A 17,543-nucleotide genomic window follows, 5' to 3' on the forward strand; every position below is an offset into this window, starting at 1 on the left:
TGAATATTTCAGTTATTTTTTTAAAGTGATTTCAATTTTTTTTTAAGCTTGTTTTATATATTTGTCACTGGAATCTCTCAAAATAATTTACAGATACTCCGATAAATTATATAATTTACATCTAATTGTTTAATCCATGTTTTTTTCGTTGTAATAAAAAAAATATAAGTTATATAAGACAACGTAATATGTGCCAAATCAATATTTTTAAAGTAATATTTGTCAATGTCGTTTTTAAAAATAAGCACATCCGATTTAAAATGTACGCCTAAATCTTGTCATCATGAAATCCTATAACATGGACATTAATAACATTATTTTATGTTTCTATTGAAAATATTGCAATTTTTTAGCAAATTATATATTGACGTAGATACAGTCAAACCTAGATATGCGAAAACCTCTAAAAGCTATAGTAACTGTACGGTCCAAACGGACGACTTCAATTAGCGAGAAACTTGGGTTAGAAAACCTCTATGAGCGAGAATGATATCGCGGTCCTTTGGACTCTTATCAAACTTTTACTATATTTATGTAAAATGTATATAGTAATGTGAGAAAAAAAGTTTTTTGTTCCCAAAATATTTTGAAATTTACGAGTTTTGTCGTGCAATTTGCGACGTATCCATTGTTTTGGTACAATGTCGAAGTTGTTTTCTTTTTGTAATCAAGTGTTCTTAGTCGAACTTTTCTTAGTTAATATTAATAGTTATAAGTTAAATGGATTTATTAGTGAATGTACCGTAAAGATGTACCCATATAAATAATGTGCGTTTGATAATTTAATATTTCTAGCCAGCAATTTCAGTTTTAATTTTTTTTTATTTACTGTTTAAATTTTTTTTAATCCTTTTTATAATTTAGCAAAGACAATCGTCAATTATAAATCCGAAAAATATGTAAAATATCTATTTTTATACAGGAATAATAATAAATGGCAACATTTAATTATTATTTGCCGTCCATTTAGAAGAGAAACTGCAGAGTATATTTTCATTAAAAAATATAATTATATGACGTATTTGCATTAAATATATGCTCGAGATATACGTGCATCTTAACTAATAAAAAATTTTAGCGTCCATTCTTATAATTTATAAAAAAAAATCTTTGAATCATAAAATAATTTCTGATGTTGAATAAATTAATCTGTCACTTAAATTAATATAAATTTAATAAATATTGTTCGTAGCTTTTTGATTTTATTGTAACGTAATTTACATTTAAAATTATGTTTATTTTGACAAAAGTAAAAATCATATTGTCACAAAATTTGTTTATCACATATTCTATAGTTTAATATAAGTTTATCTATTTTTTACTTTCCTAATATGTATTCGTTTTACATCTACACAGTATGTGTAAACAGTCATATTAGGACCATAATGTAAATAACTTGACATCACATAAACTGTGCGTTTTCACTGCTTGAATACTTGTATAAAAACATGTTGTGATACTTCTATCTCTATGAAATAGGCAACAAACAATATGTTTGAATTTTATTAAAGTGGAATTTCGCAGTTATAAATTTCTAAGTACTTATTCCTTATTTTAATTTGCATATTTACACAAAAGACGCATCTATGTAACTAAAATATGTAATGGATGGATATGTATAGTACATTGCTGTAACTGTGAGTGGAGAAAATAAAAGTATTGATAAATTTAAAGGTTTTTTTAATATTTAATTAGCATTTTTTTTCTGTAGTAACTTGCCAGCTAACTAGTAACTAGCTTGCTAGTAACTTCTACAAGCTTACTAATATTATAAATGCGAGATTGTAGGTTTAAACGTATCTCCAGAACGATGACATGGATCTTGCTGAAATATAGCATAGATGTAGAAACATAGCTTGGAAGAACACCATAGGCTACTAATTAATATACTAATTAATTAATACTAATTATTTTTTTTTTCAATTTCACACGAATATTCAAAACATGATTTTCTTAAGCTTTTATTTAAACTTAACTGTACGAATCACCAAACAAAATATTTATTTTCCGCGTTTATACAAAAAGAGCGAATTCAATGAATTTCTGTAAAAATAAAAGTTGAATAATATTACCAAAGGTATCAATTTCATCAACAAAGCATAGGAATGCGTAATTTAAATGCAGTTTTACTTAATAATTAATGGAAAATTGTAAAAAAAATCTGAATAATTGAATATATTAATAATTCTATAGTAATAATTTTGCAAAATATATTAATATTATTATATAATACGAATAGACATTAAGAATTAGCAATTATTAGTATGTAACAACGTATCTTACCTTCTTAACTAATGTAAGTCACAATATAAATTGCGTTCATATATCAATACTATCAGATCCTTTCTACCAAAATGTTAAATTATTAGAAAAATGTAAGATTCAATGAGATTTAATAAATAGCTATATAATTTAAGAAGTTGTATACTTGAGACATATACAGTAAGGTGTATAGGCTGTACTACTATAGGAGGATGTATATTTGGAATGTATGCCTATAGGAAGTTGTATACTTAGAGTATACATCTACAGGAGACTCAAGAGCATGTATATGAGTGGTGCTGTCCAGGCGCTCTGCGTCATAGTCAAGCCTGTGATGACAGCCACCAACAGCCACAGCAGATAGATGATACCGATCTGCCACAGAACGTGCGCGGCAAGCAAACTGAAAAACAATTACGTGATTAGTTAACTCATATTAAAAATCTGCAAGATTTCATTCGGGATGCTTGTTCTTTTTGTTTAATATAATTGTGAAATGGTAAATAACGTCTTATAAATTAATAAGCGACCAGTAAGTACTCTAACCGATATTTAATTTGTTATGTAAAGTTTTTGTATAATAAAAAAAAGGTGTATACGTTTATTAGAATTACAATATCAAACAAACATTCAGATAATAGTTGTGAAGTACTTTGCCGAATAATATTATAATAATGTCACTAGTTTCTAAGAATGTGTTTTAAAAAACTTACAACGTATCCTTTCTCCTGGCCGCGCATAGAGTAGATACCTTCTCCCTGTTCAGGTACCTTCGTACACCGAGATGTAACGTCACAAAGTAATCCACCCACTGAAATATATATTGTGCATCTTTATTACGTTAAATTATACAATCTGAGTCGTTTAATTAATTATATTTTTTTATTTATTGATTGAGAATTTACTTTGTGAATCACAAATTGTATTAACATTGTAAAATATAGCTAATTGTATAAGTTAAGAGAAAAAAAGTAATTTGAGCAAAACCATAAACACATTACACATTAGCTTGTCTATGATGAAAATTGTTCGCGTTTGTATTGTAAGTGTTGCTATACTTACATCAATATCAGATATATCGATATAGAAGAGTTTGTCATCTGGTGCAGTAAGTGTGCGGCAGAGGTCGCGCGTGTTGGGATTGTGGTAGCGCCACTCGTTGAAGATGAATTTCTCAAGACGCCCCAACGACGACCACACGTTCTTGTGCAACCGGAACAAACTGGAATACATCCAATATAAACTATAGTATTACTTAAAAAAATATTACTCTTATTCTCTTTGGAAAGAGACAACAATATTTAACTTTCTAAAGACGACAGGGAATTATGACTAAAAAATAAACAGTTGAACCTGGATAAGAGGGGGGGTCCAAGTCAGTTTAAAAAATGCATAATGGATAACATTTTTTTTTAAATATTTGCAGTTTTTATTTTGTAAATTTACTAATATTTCTTTTACCATTCCAACAAAGCTCTAAGGCTTGTACTAGGATATGGTTTACGACAATAGTGGAATGGCGGGATTCGAACCCCCGACCTCGTGATCGGAAATCCGTACCCTTAACAATTAGGTTATTGACGCTTTTGACATTGCAATAAAACATTACTCACATAGGTCTTCCTCCAGTTAAGCGCAGCATCATATCGAGCAGCACCGCAGGGAAGAAGTGGACAAAGATGGCGGACACACGGAACAGCCATAAAGATGATACGAACTCCAAGCGCGGGTACCTGAGGAAAAATACAAAAATTACATCTACAAAGATTTCTTTTGCCAATTCTTATTTTTATTTTCAAAAGTGACATTTTAAAATACAAATAAAAAGAAGTATTCTCAAGATTTAACACTGTAACTTTGTAAATAAATTACCACACTGAGAGTAGTGTATATTTTTTTTATATCATAAGGTGGCAAACGAGCGAGCGGCCACCTGAAATCTCTATAATAGCGAAGTGACTGTTGCCCATAGACATACGCAATTGCATATGCGTAACCTACCTTTAATCAACGGAGGAAAGGATGCACAGAAAGAAAATATTTTCCCTTTCCATGCATCCTCTCATTCCACTTCCCATCCTTTCCTTATAAGAAAAATGGTGGGAAGGGAAAGAGGACTAAATTAGGCCTCCAGGACGCACACTCATCAGGCGAAACGCGGAATTGCTTCCACTTCACGCCTGTCTTCTGTGTGGTCGTGGTATTTCACCGGGCGAGCCGGGCCAATTCGTGCGAAGATGTTAAAGCGAGCTCTACCACTGTTAAAATTAAATTAATTTAGTCATAATAAACAATAGAAATCACTATATTTACCAGACAGCGCTCTTTAGTGGATACTTGTGCAGCATTTCATTGACTTTATATTCAAGCATTGTCCAGCGGAAAGGTTTCTGCGTCGAAGAAGAGCAGTGGTACACAGTCAGACCTGACCTGAAGATGATAAGCATATTTACTAATATTGCAAATGGACACCAGATGGAGTACGAGTTGCACTGAATTTGTATTGCATAAATCATATTATGTATATATTGAGAAAAATCAATATTTTATTAACTAGTTCTTCTATTAAGTTCTGAGTGAATTAAGCTAAGATGTATTGTCCTTACTTTTTCTTAGCAGCATGCCAGCCGGCCACTAGCAGTTGGTTGACAACGACATCAACTGGGATATAGTCAGCTATGTTATTCTTACACATAGGCAGACGACGGACTACGCCTGAAATTAAAATCTAATTTATACCTACGAATCTTATGCATAGACTTATCATATTTTCTTATAATTTTACCATAGGAAGTAAAAATAGTGGTAGCTTTGAAAATGTTAATTTTACTTGTTTTATCAAATCCTATTGTTTTATTCCAGCATTGAAGAATAAAGTAATCTTAATTAGAAAATATTAAAAATTTCATTAAGTTTACCTTTAGCCGCACCCATGAGGAATCCCTGCGGACCAACTTTAGAGCATGTCCATCCAGGAACTGGCTCCTTCCATGCAGCAACAACTATTCAAAAGCATAATTACATGTTACTAAATCTTTGGTTACAGTTCATAAGATCAAATCACAAATACTTGGACCGTTAAATTGCAGTTCTAGAACTAAATTGGCAGCTGAGCTTATCTCGATCTACTATAACTATGTGAGCCGTCAAGCCGCAAGCTGCTTGGTGAGTGGAAGTTCACAGTTCGAAACACAAATCATAAATCTATGCAGGTACAAATTAAGTTCTGCTTCACAAATGTAAATAATTATTTATACCTCTCCTATACAATAAAACAGAAGTACATTGACATAAATAATTGGTAACCATTGGTTTCTATTGCCGAAATGATCATACAAGAACATATTGTAATCTCAAATATAAATGTTACAAAACAAAATTAACAAAATACAGATGTAGCAATGGAAACCAACAGTTAAATTTATAGGAAAATGTATACATACTCATAGTTGGCCTGACAATAGTACAAGGGAACAAATGAGCACAATTCTTCACTTCATGCTCCGCCAAGTGTTTTGTAAAAGTGTATGTGTTTAGATGATTTTTAAGGATTCTGTAAAACAAAATTAATGATAAAATCTCTATCATTCAGAATGTTTTTAATCTTAAATTATTTTAATATTTTAATAAGTAAACCAGATTTAGATTGGCTTTAAGGTCTCTTTTGTACTCAGTATCCAAAAGTAAATCTACATAGATCTTTTTAGTGACCTTATGAACTTAAGAATTTATGGACTTGTGTACTTACTGAGGTTCAATTTCATTCAATGCATCATCATTCATAGTTTTAACCAATGATATGACTTTCTCTACATCCTCAGGAGCATCATATATTTTCTCATGAGCTTCAGTTAGATAAGAGTTAACATAGGCCGAAGATACATGGACCATCACCTTAAAAAGAATTGCTAGACTATACTCAAATACAGCTTGACCTGAATAAGCAATAATCCAAGGGACTGTAACATTTTTCTCTCTTATTGAGATTTCTCTTTAACCAGAGTTTCTCACTTTTAGAGGTTGTCCATCGGGACCAATGAGGGCCACTTATAGATGTTTCTTGCTTACACAGGTTCGACAATTTGGTAAAGATGTAACAGTTAAGCTTTTGTTTGCGATTATTTAATATTATTTTAACTTTGACATTGAAACATGTAGATGCAATTTATTTATTCATAAATATTTATAACATATACCTTTAAATCTTTAATTTCTTTGCACAGCTGCATTACTCTCCTTGTTCCCATAATATTAATCTTCACCGTGGGACTCAAGTTCTCCTGAAAGTCAAGTGTTGCAGCAGAATGTATGACCACATTGACATTCTTGACCAATATATCACGGTCCGTCTGGCTCAGGCCCAAGTCATCTTCACCCACATCGCCCGCAACTGGTATTAACTTGTTAAATATATCTTTTGATTCTGTTTCCAGTAGCTTTTCAAATACCTGAAAATGTGACATTTTAAATAAGTAAAAGTAACCAGTGTCTAATTTGGCATATTGTACAGAAGAAAAGGTTGTTTCCAACTTGGCAAATAAATTGCCAACTACTGTGTGTGTTACTGTAACCAAAAAAAATCTTGTCTTTATTGTTAAAAAGATTTTATGCAAGTTAATTATACTTTTATAAACAGATCTAACTATAAATTTTTTTCTTTGAATAGTTTATTGATGAAGTGCAAATAATACATTTGTAGAAGTAAATTCATTATTGAAGGCATGATTATTATTTACATCTTTATTAAGACATAGTAAAACATGGTATGCATAATTAAAATGGCTAGTTACAACAATTCTGTTCCATACAATGTGATTTTAATAAAAGATTTTCACTTGCTTTGAATTAAATTGAACAAAAAATGTAATGTGTTCTTGTAAAACAAAACACTATTGTCAAACAAAATTGTTAGATATACGTTTCTATTTTTGTAACTTTATATTTATTGCACCTATTAAAGACAAGCAAAACAACAGATTGGTACAACATTCACACATTTGTTATTTTCTAATCAGAAAATATTCTCAGAAAAGTCTTACCGGGTTTCCAGGAAATTCTTCTAACCTTTTCGATATTTCCTTTCCCTTCTTGGGTCGCATAAGTAAATACAATTTCCCAACATCTGGGATCGTTCTTAAAACCTTCTCGATCAGACATAAGCCTACAAATCCTGTGCCTCCAGTTATAAAGAAATTTTTACCGCTATAGAAAGCGCGCACTTCTGACTGTTCCGTCATTTTTAACTAACTTTTTCCGCTCTATAAGTTTTATGACTGTAACAAACAATTATAAATGATGTAGATAAATACTAAGCATAGAAAAATTAACTTAAAAGTACAGTACCAATTTCATTGATTTTTCAGTTCAGCGGAATTTGACATTTTCAGTTAAAGGCGAAATTGGCTACATGGCATTTTGCCAAAACGTCATTCTTCATTTTTACCGTTATTACAGCATTTTAGTTAAAATGATAAAGTTTTTCCCTCGTCTGTTTTACTTCTCTTTAATTACATACCTTGCAAATAATTATAAGATTTGATAATTTTTACAGAATTCATGTTATTAGAAGCAGATCGACAAAGGCAGTTGCTGCCCATGACGTTTATTAGAAAACTCTAACCTTAGATTGTAAACTTAAAACCAAGGATTTTGTTACAGATGTTTCACCTATTAAACTGTTATTAGCAAAATAAAATTTGATAAAAAGTATAAATTGATATCATATAATTTTTTATAACATGAAACAGGTAGGTATTTTAAGATTAGTATTTTTTTTAATTAGGACTGACCGCAAATTTTATAGAATCTTTTTAAGCTTTTTATCTCGCTTTTACGCTACGCCTTCTTATCAAATTACGGCAGTAATTCTAACCTCACGCCTAAAGTGAGAAACTCAAACAGCATATTGTATTTCTGAATCCAGTATAATACTGGACTTTTACTTTAAGGGTATCTGTTACAATGACTTGTATGCCATCTTGTTACTTACTTTTTCTCAAGTAAAGTACGGCCTAAACTATTTACTGCTGAATCACTTTTACTGAAACTTAATATCATCACTCTTAGTGTCTTTGCAGAAACTAAGATAATATTATAATAATTTTTGTACAGGTTTTTCGACTGTGGAAACTGACGATAACAGTGACTTGTCATAAAAAATGTAAATACGCTTAGACTAGTATACTGCCTAAAATGATTGGCAAACATTTTCTGCGTCGAAATAACGTCATTCGCATAAAAAACCCGTGATACCAGTTAGACGAGAAAACCATAGAAAAACCGCCGTGATCAAGAACAAAAAGATGCCGTTGAAATAATTACACGTGCAAACTATACGTGCAACATTGTGCATTGGAAGATAACTTTTGAACGAGATGCAAAGCAAATCCAACCTATTTAATATTCAAAAAAAAATCCAATGATAAAAAAATATTTATGTGTGAATACACGTATAAATTTTATAACTGGTTTTTATTTTACCACATGAAATATTTGTAAAAAAAAACACACTGTAAGTGAAGTGAATAAAAATAATTAATGAACATCTTTTATGTACATTTTGGTTGAAGCCTTCGCTCCCGAACTAGGTTACCTTATGTTTCAGGAGCCAATCGATTCCTCTTGCATTAGTATTATACATATTTCGTTCCTAAATAGAGAGAGAGAGAGAGAAATGTTTTTATAAACGATTGAATGTTGTTTTTTTGGGTTATAATGGTTATAAAAATTAACAGTTAGAAAAAAGAATATATCAAATAAGCAGACACACGCTATAGAGTATAAAAGTAATATTCGTAAATGTAATTATAATATATAGATGATAGAAAGATGTAAGAGTGGAAAGATATAGAAAGTAACCGCATCCAACGACCCAACGCGATATACTTACGGCTCAGACTCGGCTATTCTGATAGCCATTTAAGTAAAGTAAGAAATATCTGTTTTAGTAGTAAGCAGAAAACAGCTGACTTTTTTTTTAAATTCTAAAGTGACGAAGTCAACAGCCATCGATGATTCATTAAAAATTATAATTAAACGCAAACACGCTGTAAAATATTCCATAAAACGTAAACAAGTTTCTTATTCTGAGTTACATAAATAATTTATAACATTAAACAACAATTAGACTAATTCAGAAAGAAACATATTTCCTTGGTTTAAGAAAAGTATGGATCATTCTAGATTGATATCTAAAACATTTCTCAAATATATTGTTGAGTTTTAAACTAACAAATTGCTATCGAATAAAATTAACGATTGTTTTGCTTCCATAGTTGTTTTGTTATCGATTCAAATTAATCTTATACACGTCTTCTATCAAATCTATTATACTATCAATAAATACGACGTATACAGAAGTAGGTAGTAACTAATAATTAATAGGTTTGTTCTGTGTAAGGTCACAAGCAAATCAAACACGATATGTTAGTTTTCATAAGTACACAAATACGTATTGATGACTAGCTGTCACCCGCGACTCTATTCGCGCGGTATTAAAAACATAATTAGTAGCCTATGTGTTCTTCCAGACTATGTTCTACATCTATGCCAAATTTCAGCGAGATCCATTCGCGTTAAAATAATATTAGTTTGATGTAACCGAATGTTTATGAATTTTCGTAGTTTACAATCATTAGGCACATATTAAAATATCTAGAAGTAAACGAATTCCTAATCGAGATCAATAAATTAATATAAAGTAGAGACACTTTCAAATATGTTAAAATGTAGGCTGATTGAATATACATTTTATATTTTCACTTTATTTTATATTTTAACATATTAATGTAAGAAATAACTATTAAAACAGAATGCAATAATATTTATAAGCACATTTACGATATTCATTTTCAAGGCCAATGGAACAGACGAGACGCATTGTTGTTACCAATAAAAAATTACGATCGTGTTCAAATTAAATGTATCTTCCGTGTACATATAGAAAAATATGTATATTTATTAAACTAAAAATACATTGCAACGTTTCGTGTTTTTAATTACTTAAAAACCGAGATTTTTTTACGGATGTTTTGCTGTGAACACCACACGAACCCGTGAAAACCACAGGCTATCTTGTCAGCGTTGTTTTTGAACAGAAAACTTTGGCCTAATATACATAGTTTATCCAAATTGTAAGGTTATATGCCGCATCCACCATTGTTTTTTGTGGTCAAAATCTCTATATAAAACAACATCGTCATCCCTGTCATTATCTTTGACAAAACCGAGACAACAATTTGTTTCAAACGGAGATGTTGGTCTCAGAAAGCCACAGTCAGTCATTCATTAGTTACTTAAAGAGTAAATTTCTCATATTAAGCGTACACTAATTGTCTCCCTTAATGCACTTCAAATGCGGTAGAGCAATAAAACCAAAGTAATTGCTTTGTGTTCAGAGCGCATACTTAAGGGGCCCTTGCCCTCTGCGGTGGGCAACAAAATATGCGCTGGCTATGTAGACTAACACAACGGTAAACGCGTCTCGTTATAAGACCCAGAATAGCTGCGTATTATACTTTTATGATTGATTTTCCACATTATTTTTCCCTACGTCTTAGAATAAGCGCTTATTTCTTCTCCTATATTGAATTGATTTATAGCGGGTTCAATGAGTGAGTGAGTGACAAGTAAGTCGTTTCGACATTTGGACACTTTATAACATACTAACTGTTACCCGCGACACCGTCCGCGGGGATATAAAAAAAACTTTATAAGTGTGTAGAGCACACCATTCCATTGCATATTCTTTGTCTTTCTTAAATTTCGTGGAGATCCATTGAGCCGATCTGGAGATACCTTCAAACAAACATCCATCCATCCATCTAAAGGTTGCATAAGACAAATAGATTTAGTTGTTAAGGAAATTCAATTCCAGAATTAATTTCCTTCTTTAATTCTTGAACTCTATCTTCTTTATATCTAATCTATCTGTTTATTTGTATAAAATATGCGAATACAAAGAGAGGAAATGGAATGTATTCTGAATTCAAACATTCTATTAGTGTAAGAATGAGAATGTAATTATATTGATGTAATGATGACCGAGTGGTCAAAGGTGGCCGCAGAAAAAAACAGATTATCTTGCGAAAATTAAATCCAATCTCAAAGATTTTGGTAAATACTTAATTGGTTTACCAAAACCTGCTTTCCATATTAAAAGTGAGTTATATTTTTTCTCTCAAAATATTACATTTTAGAAATGTATAGGTAAACATTTTCCTTATATTTCCATAAACGTTAGCATTATAAGCTGTACTTAGTGTTGGTCGACCAATAATAACAAACTTAATATCGATGGAATATTTCATTATTGCAGAAATAGTAATTACACCTCGAGTATTAAGCCATAAAAATAAGTCTGAAGTACAATTACTTTGTACAAACAATCTGCACTCGCTTTGAAAAGATAGATAAATAAGAAAATAAAGTATATTGTTGGTTAGGTCCAATTCTCACTTAGCTGTTAACCACGAGCAATAGAGTTGCGAGTCGTAATTCCACTGGCGGAAGATCAAAATGCGTGGCTCCTCGCTAGTGAAAAGAGGGTTTTATTCGCTAATAGAATAATACTTTCTAATGTTAAAGGAATTTTAAAATTAATCGCAATTTAAAAGTCATATTTTTTATAGATGCTGCTGCTTATAGTAGAGTATGGTGGCGATAATTTTAGCAAGTCAGTGTGTACGGTACATCACTTGAGTCTTGAGCAAGGTCAATGTCCGGTCGAACGCTTTTGATTTTGTGCGAGCAACTTCGACGGAACGTGGAACGTGGGTGCAATACTAAATTTATTATAACTCAAATAAAAACCTAAAAAAATACTTTTTAAACTTCTATAATTACCTAAGTAATATAAGCTTTAAATTTTTGTTTATTTAACACGTGTAGTCGTGGAAGTTTCCTAATGAGCTTGCATAACATATGTTTTTTTTTTAGATGTTTACATATATATTTCATTCTATAACTTAGTAATTCAAATTAGATTTTAAATAGCGATAAATTCTTGCTGCAGAGTATTTATTTGTTTTGGATAACATCGTATGGAAAATTTAAATGGAAACATACTATGTGATTCAATCCAATCAAACAAAATACGTTTTTTGTTTGTTTCGTAAACAGATTTATGATAATAAATATTTACGTCTTAATAGTTTCCACCACCGTAAGAGCAGTACATTTATATTAATAACACACTCGAAAAATACGTATCGGTTCAATTCATTATATTGAAGGCATAGATATAGAACATAGTTGAGATACACAGGAGATATGTTTCTCGCCTTTTTTATGTATAAATGTAATTGCCGGCAAAAGCAATAAGTAATAAAAAATATCTATAATAGGTTTTACATTATTTTAATTATAAAACAGAAAGCCTGTTTTTGTCTATACAAACATAGGCGTTTAATTTTTTAGTAACAATATTATAAGGAGTACGCGCACAAACTCATCTTTCCTTAAAGTTGACGCTTGTCCTTTTCTGGTAATGGCTCTTTTAACACTGTTAATATACGTCGTTAAAAATTTATTTTTTAAACTTTTAGTTGACAGCCAGTAATTGTCAAACATTATTTTACTACGAATACCTACATATTTCTATTTACTCAATAATAAAATCAACACTGTAAACTTAATCAACAAAGTTGTTAGTAGGTAAACTAAAAAGAATCGAAGTATCGGAAGGGACCCCAAAAGTTAAGTGATTTAAGCAAGGTCAACTGATACGTTGGTATCACGAGATGTAATCTTTTCACTGTTTACACAATTTAACTTGTTACTCGCTTAATACGGTTTAATGTAACATAACAACACCATGTTAATGCGGTTTGTGGAAAATTACGTAGGGAAAGTTTTAAACATGAACTAAACATTTTTCACTTAAATAAGAATATACAATAAAAATATCACCGACATTGTATATAAAAATTATGTATAACATAATTTATACCATGAATAACTATAATATATTTAGGAAATAGTTTTCCTAAACTTTGAAGGCTTAAAAAATTGAATTAATACATACAATTAGATTTATATGACCATGTAATTTTAAAAATTAAAAATATGTTTAAAATATGGTTTAATGTGTACATACCTTTTTCAGTGTAAATGAAATCACAGTTTTACACAACAGACGCTGGCTTACACAGCAAGCGTCAGTAACGGCACAATAGTGACTGGCCGGACGCGCAAGCGCAGCAAAGTTTAAAACGCCGTGTCTACACTTCAATACAAATAAAATAGGCTCTATAACACAAAATACTAAAATTCACACCCACTAAGTCTTTTCATACCACTGGTTAGCTTTAAACTAAATTTATGTTAATGTAGGGTATTAGATTATGTTTTTAAATATTTGGTGACGTACGTGTAATATTTTTCGAAATGCATATCAGGTTTAGTTGTACACGATTTAAAGGAAAATAAAAGGTTTTTAACACGATAACAAGTTTTAAATAGAGATTTAATTTGTTTATCGTAAGCGATAAAGGGTAGGTAATGAATTCGTTTCGAATAAATTTTTCATAAACAAAACGGGCTGTATTCTTGGTAACTATTTGGAGGCCAGAAAATACTGTAAATCGAATAATACCTTTTTTAAAAGCAATCATACTCAGACTAGGGAATTCGGAAAAAAATTCGGGAAACGGCTACGACCTCTGTAAAAGAGTATTATTGTTATGGCAACTCAATCACCGCGTTTTAATTTATTTGTCCTTTTTAATTTACCTTTGCTATATTATTTTTTTTCTCTACTTAAAAGTATATTTTCTAAATTTTTAAGGACTTTTTATTTTATGAAGATATTGAGTCCTGCAATGATCCTTCGAGCCAGACATATAAATTATACATTAATAATATTAATTAGAATAATTTATTGTCTGTTTAATTTGTACGCGTCAATTATAATTTAAATAATAAGATTATCTAGAATAGAGGATAATAAAACCTTTGTGTTAAGTTAACCTTGATCTTTGTATGTCTTTGAAATGAATTAATTTTTTTGTGCATCAATCACGCTAAAATTACATAACACAAGACTATGAGCGTTTGACGCAAGATTGTCCGGTTGTCTGATTTAAGTCTGTGTTATGGACTATTAATTTTATGAATTTTGTTAATCCCCAGTATCCATTGTCAAAGTACTTTAATAATTAATTTATTATTTTGTAAAAATATCAAATATACTATATTAATATACGTATTATTTTTCAACGATCAGAAGTTACTTCAAACACTAAATACAGCGGTAATTTTGAATATTACAATTGATTCAAAATATAGTATTCCATGTAAAGTATACGTCTATTTAAGACGATGATTCAAAACAATCATTGTTGGACATTGCTCGCTCACTTTTTTGTGCAAATGTTAAACATGTCAATATTTTTTTTGTTTCGAAACAGACGTTTGTAAGGTGACAGCTTGACGTCACATTATTTGTAGACTTTCTATAGTATACTTACTATACTCTTTGGTAGACTGCAAACAAAAAATGCAAGATCTGCTAATATACGTTTCGTTAAACAGCAGAAATAGTGATTAAAGTAGTCATTTACTCGAATTAAAACATTTTTGAATTATTAAATGTTTTTATACGCATTTTTTTAACACTGATATGCTTTTTTATAGGGTACCAGTAAGAAAAATAAAACTAGGTAGTCTGATTTTATGTTTTTCTAGTATTTATGTAATTTATGGTGTTATGCAAATACGTCGCGAGATGCTGCAATGGTGGGTAATCGATGTGACCTCTTTATTTTTCCAGTGATAGATGAATGGTGAGAAGATAATTAACCTTTTAAACGGCAATTAAAACCGTTATACTATACCCGGCTACACTTTCAACACATTGTAGGTACCGTGGTATACTAAACTTTTCACGTAAAAGCAAATTCGCAGGCATATCCTCGTGTATGCGTTTTCTCAACTCGCATGGGGTCCATATGACACTGGTTTAGCCAATATTTGTTATAAATGTTACTATTCAAACTAAGATCAAGGCTTGGATAACTCTTATAAATCTAGGCGGCCCGAGGTCATCGGTGCGCTGCGCAGTGCCCTCCTCCCGCATTGCCCTATATCCCACTACACCTAAAATTGTGTTCTGCGCAGCGACTCGCACGAGGTTAAGAGCCTCCAAGATATCAGAAAACATTGATACTAGAGAGGATCGACGACAGTAGTTTAATGAGATTCGAATTCACGATCAAGTGATTCGATATTTGTAAACTTAACCATTAGGCTATTGGCGTTCGAATCATAAATGTATAAAGAAACAATTTGAATACACTTGACACAGTCATAGGTGAAGATCATAATAAATAAAAATCATATACGTAATGCAATTTGTTTGGAACATCGGTCGTACTTCTAGTCAGTGAAGGTTCATTATGTTTGTTCTCGACTTGGTACGGACAGGTCAGGGTTAAAATCATAGTATTTTTTATGAAACAACTACGTACATATTTGTTTGTAATCGCTGGAATTTGCTTTTTAAAAATTGATGAAACTACCTCATTGCTAGATCCCTAATGATTATGAACAGTTGGATTACGAAAGTCGACTTACCTTGATGTCTTCGTTTTTGTTGATTTCTCACATTACATGGAGCTCACGATGTTACTTTGTAAGATTCTAAGTTTTAGACAAATTTGACACTATATTTATGGTTCGGAAAACACTATATTTATGGTTTACAGATAACATAAAAATTGGTAAAGTATTTTCATAAATTTTATTAACTAGAGGTTGCTTTCGGACAAAAATTACTTTTCATCATAGGTAATTGAAGTGCATGACTTCATACAGTAATTTTTTTTAATATCGATATTACATACAGACACAAATGTTATAAATATTTATGTGTATGTAACGAGACAATAATAAACGAAAAAACATCGTAACGAGTTTAATTTAATTTGGAAAGTTAATTGTGAAAGTATTTAAATAAAACGGTACTAACAATACTTTTTAAAACCCGAACGTATAAAATGAGAAACATTTCTGATAAAGTTTCGCTTAATTGTTATTTTGTTTAAGCAATATATAAACTCATTTTTTGTTGGTTTCTAAAAACAAAGTTCACGTTTAAAACATATCGTCATCACTCTCATTATCTTTGACAAAAACACAGATAACAATATTTTATACAGAATGATGTTGGTCTCAGAAACCAATTGTAATGCTATTTAAAAATATAATTTACGTACCATGTAACCAAAGAGTATACATAGATGAATGAATGTAGAAAAGAGGGAGAGGTATGTATTGTCATCCCTTTCATTCTATTTAAAAAAAAATGTTGTTTTTCGGCTTCTGGGTTTCTCAAATGGCGACCTTGTCTATCAGAAATAAAACTTGAATCATTAATCTCTACAGTTTATTTTCGTAATTCTTAGAATAAAAATTTGTGGTTTGTAGACACCTTATTGAAATGAGAATACAGCTTATTTTTAACATAATATATAAACGTATTTCTATTTTTTTAAGTTCATAAATTATTCTATATATTAATATTTAATTTTACTACAAGGATACGAACAAAACATAGACATATTGTCTAAAAATAAACACGATCAGATAATGACAAATGACAAATTAAATCGTGTTTGAAAAAAATATAACATAATTTTTTTTGTTGTTTATAATCTTACCCCTTAACATTTCATTGAATCCATAAATATTCCCAAATAAGCGAAAAAAAAAACAAATTCTACTTATTATTTAATATAAACTTAAACAATAACCCATGGACTTATAAAGGAACCTTATAAATTTGAGATTAAGGTATAAAATCGTTTAGCTTTAAGGAATTAAAAATTAGGATTTTTTTATTCCAAAATATTTTTACAATCATGTCTTACTTGTGATAAAAGTGATGTTTCATTGAGATTACTAAATATGGCAAGACATTATTAACTAAGCTTACATCTAATTATAGTCGGGCCAGCGAGATTAAAAAAATAAACAAAAAATATTACCGTGTTACATTCCGATACCGAATAAAAAGTACCAATGTCTACCATACCACAAATAAAAATATCGCAAACAACTGTCAAAATTAGTTTTATAGTATAGACAAGTTAAAAAACCTTACTTGCGTTTTGTCCACTTTTGTACTTGATTCAACGTGAGTTTGTCTGATTAAAGCGCCAAAACTTTTTCCAAAGAATGTTTCTGTGCGTGTATTAATTCTTTGGAAGCTAACGAGTACACGTAATTTACAATATCTTGGTGGTTCAAGGTCATCTGCTCACTGCGTAGTTATGTTTTTCACA

At 30.5% G+C, this 17,543-nt stretch overlaps 1 protein-coding gene across 3 annotated transcripts; it reads right to left on the bottom strand.

The window, feature by feature from the left end:
• Positions 1 to 2,225: 2,225 nt before the first annotated feature.
• Positions 2,226 to 13,547, bottom strand: LOC106124853 (putative fatty acyl-CoA reductase CG8306). 3 transcript variants are annotated; one of them, XM_013321850.1, is made up of 12 exons: positions 13,358 to 13,547; positions 7,302 to 7,535; positions 6,459 to 6,710; positions 6,011 to 6,156; positions 5,706 to 5,815; positions 5,181 to 5,264; positions 4,869 to 4,977; positions 4,576 to 4,692; positions 3,876 to 3,995; positions 3,325 to 3,484; positions 2,976 to 3,073; positions 2,226 to 2,665 (listed from the first exon to the last, which is right to left on the bottom strand). In XM_013321850.1, the coding sequence occupies exons 2-12, from the start codon at positions 7,497 to 7,499 to the stop codon at positions 2,527 to 2,529; spliced, it is 1,533 nt and encodes a 510-aa protein (XP_013177304.1). In that variant the 5' UTR covers positions 7,500 to 7,535; positions 13,358 to 13,547; the 3' UTR covers positions 2,226 to 2,526. The 3 variants fall into 3 exon arrangements, with proteins under 3 accessions (XP_013177304.1, XP_013177306.1, XP_013177305.1); XM_013321852.1 differs by lacking the exon at positions 13,358 to 13,547 and adding an exon at positions 8,252 to 8,345; XM_013321851.1 differs by lacking the exon at positions 13,358 to 13,547 and adding an exon at positions 7,606 to 7,697.
• Positions 13,548 to 17,543: the final 3,996 nt, after the last annotated feature.

The sequence above is a fragment of the Papilio xuthus genome, unplaced genomic scaffold, assembly GCF_000836235.2.
Source record: "Papilio xuthus unplaced genomic scaffold, Pxut_1.1 DF825946.1, whole genome shotgun sequence".
NCBI classification, from domain to species: domain Eukaryota; kingdom Metazoa; phylum Arthropoda; class Insecta; order Lepidoptera; family Papilionidae; genus Papilio; species Papilio xuthus.

Excerpts from the sequence above, each read along its gene's own strand:
- LOC106124853 (XM_013321850.1), bottom strand. The coding sequence starts at position 7,499 with ATGACGGAACAGTCAGAAGTGCGCGCTTTCTATAGCGGTAAAAATTTC. Across the intron at positions 5,265-5,705 it reads TATTGTCAGGCCAACTATGA|TTGTTGCTGCATGGAAGGAG; the intron begins GTATGTATACAT and ends GCTTTTGAATAG. Across the intron at positions 2,666-2,975 it reads GCCAGGAGAAAGGATACGTT|TTTGCTTGCCGCGCACGTTC; the intron begins GTAAGTTTTTTA and ends ATTGTTTTTCAG.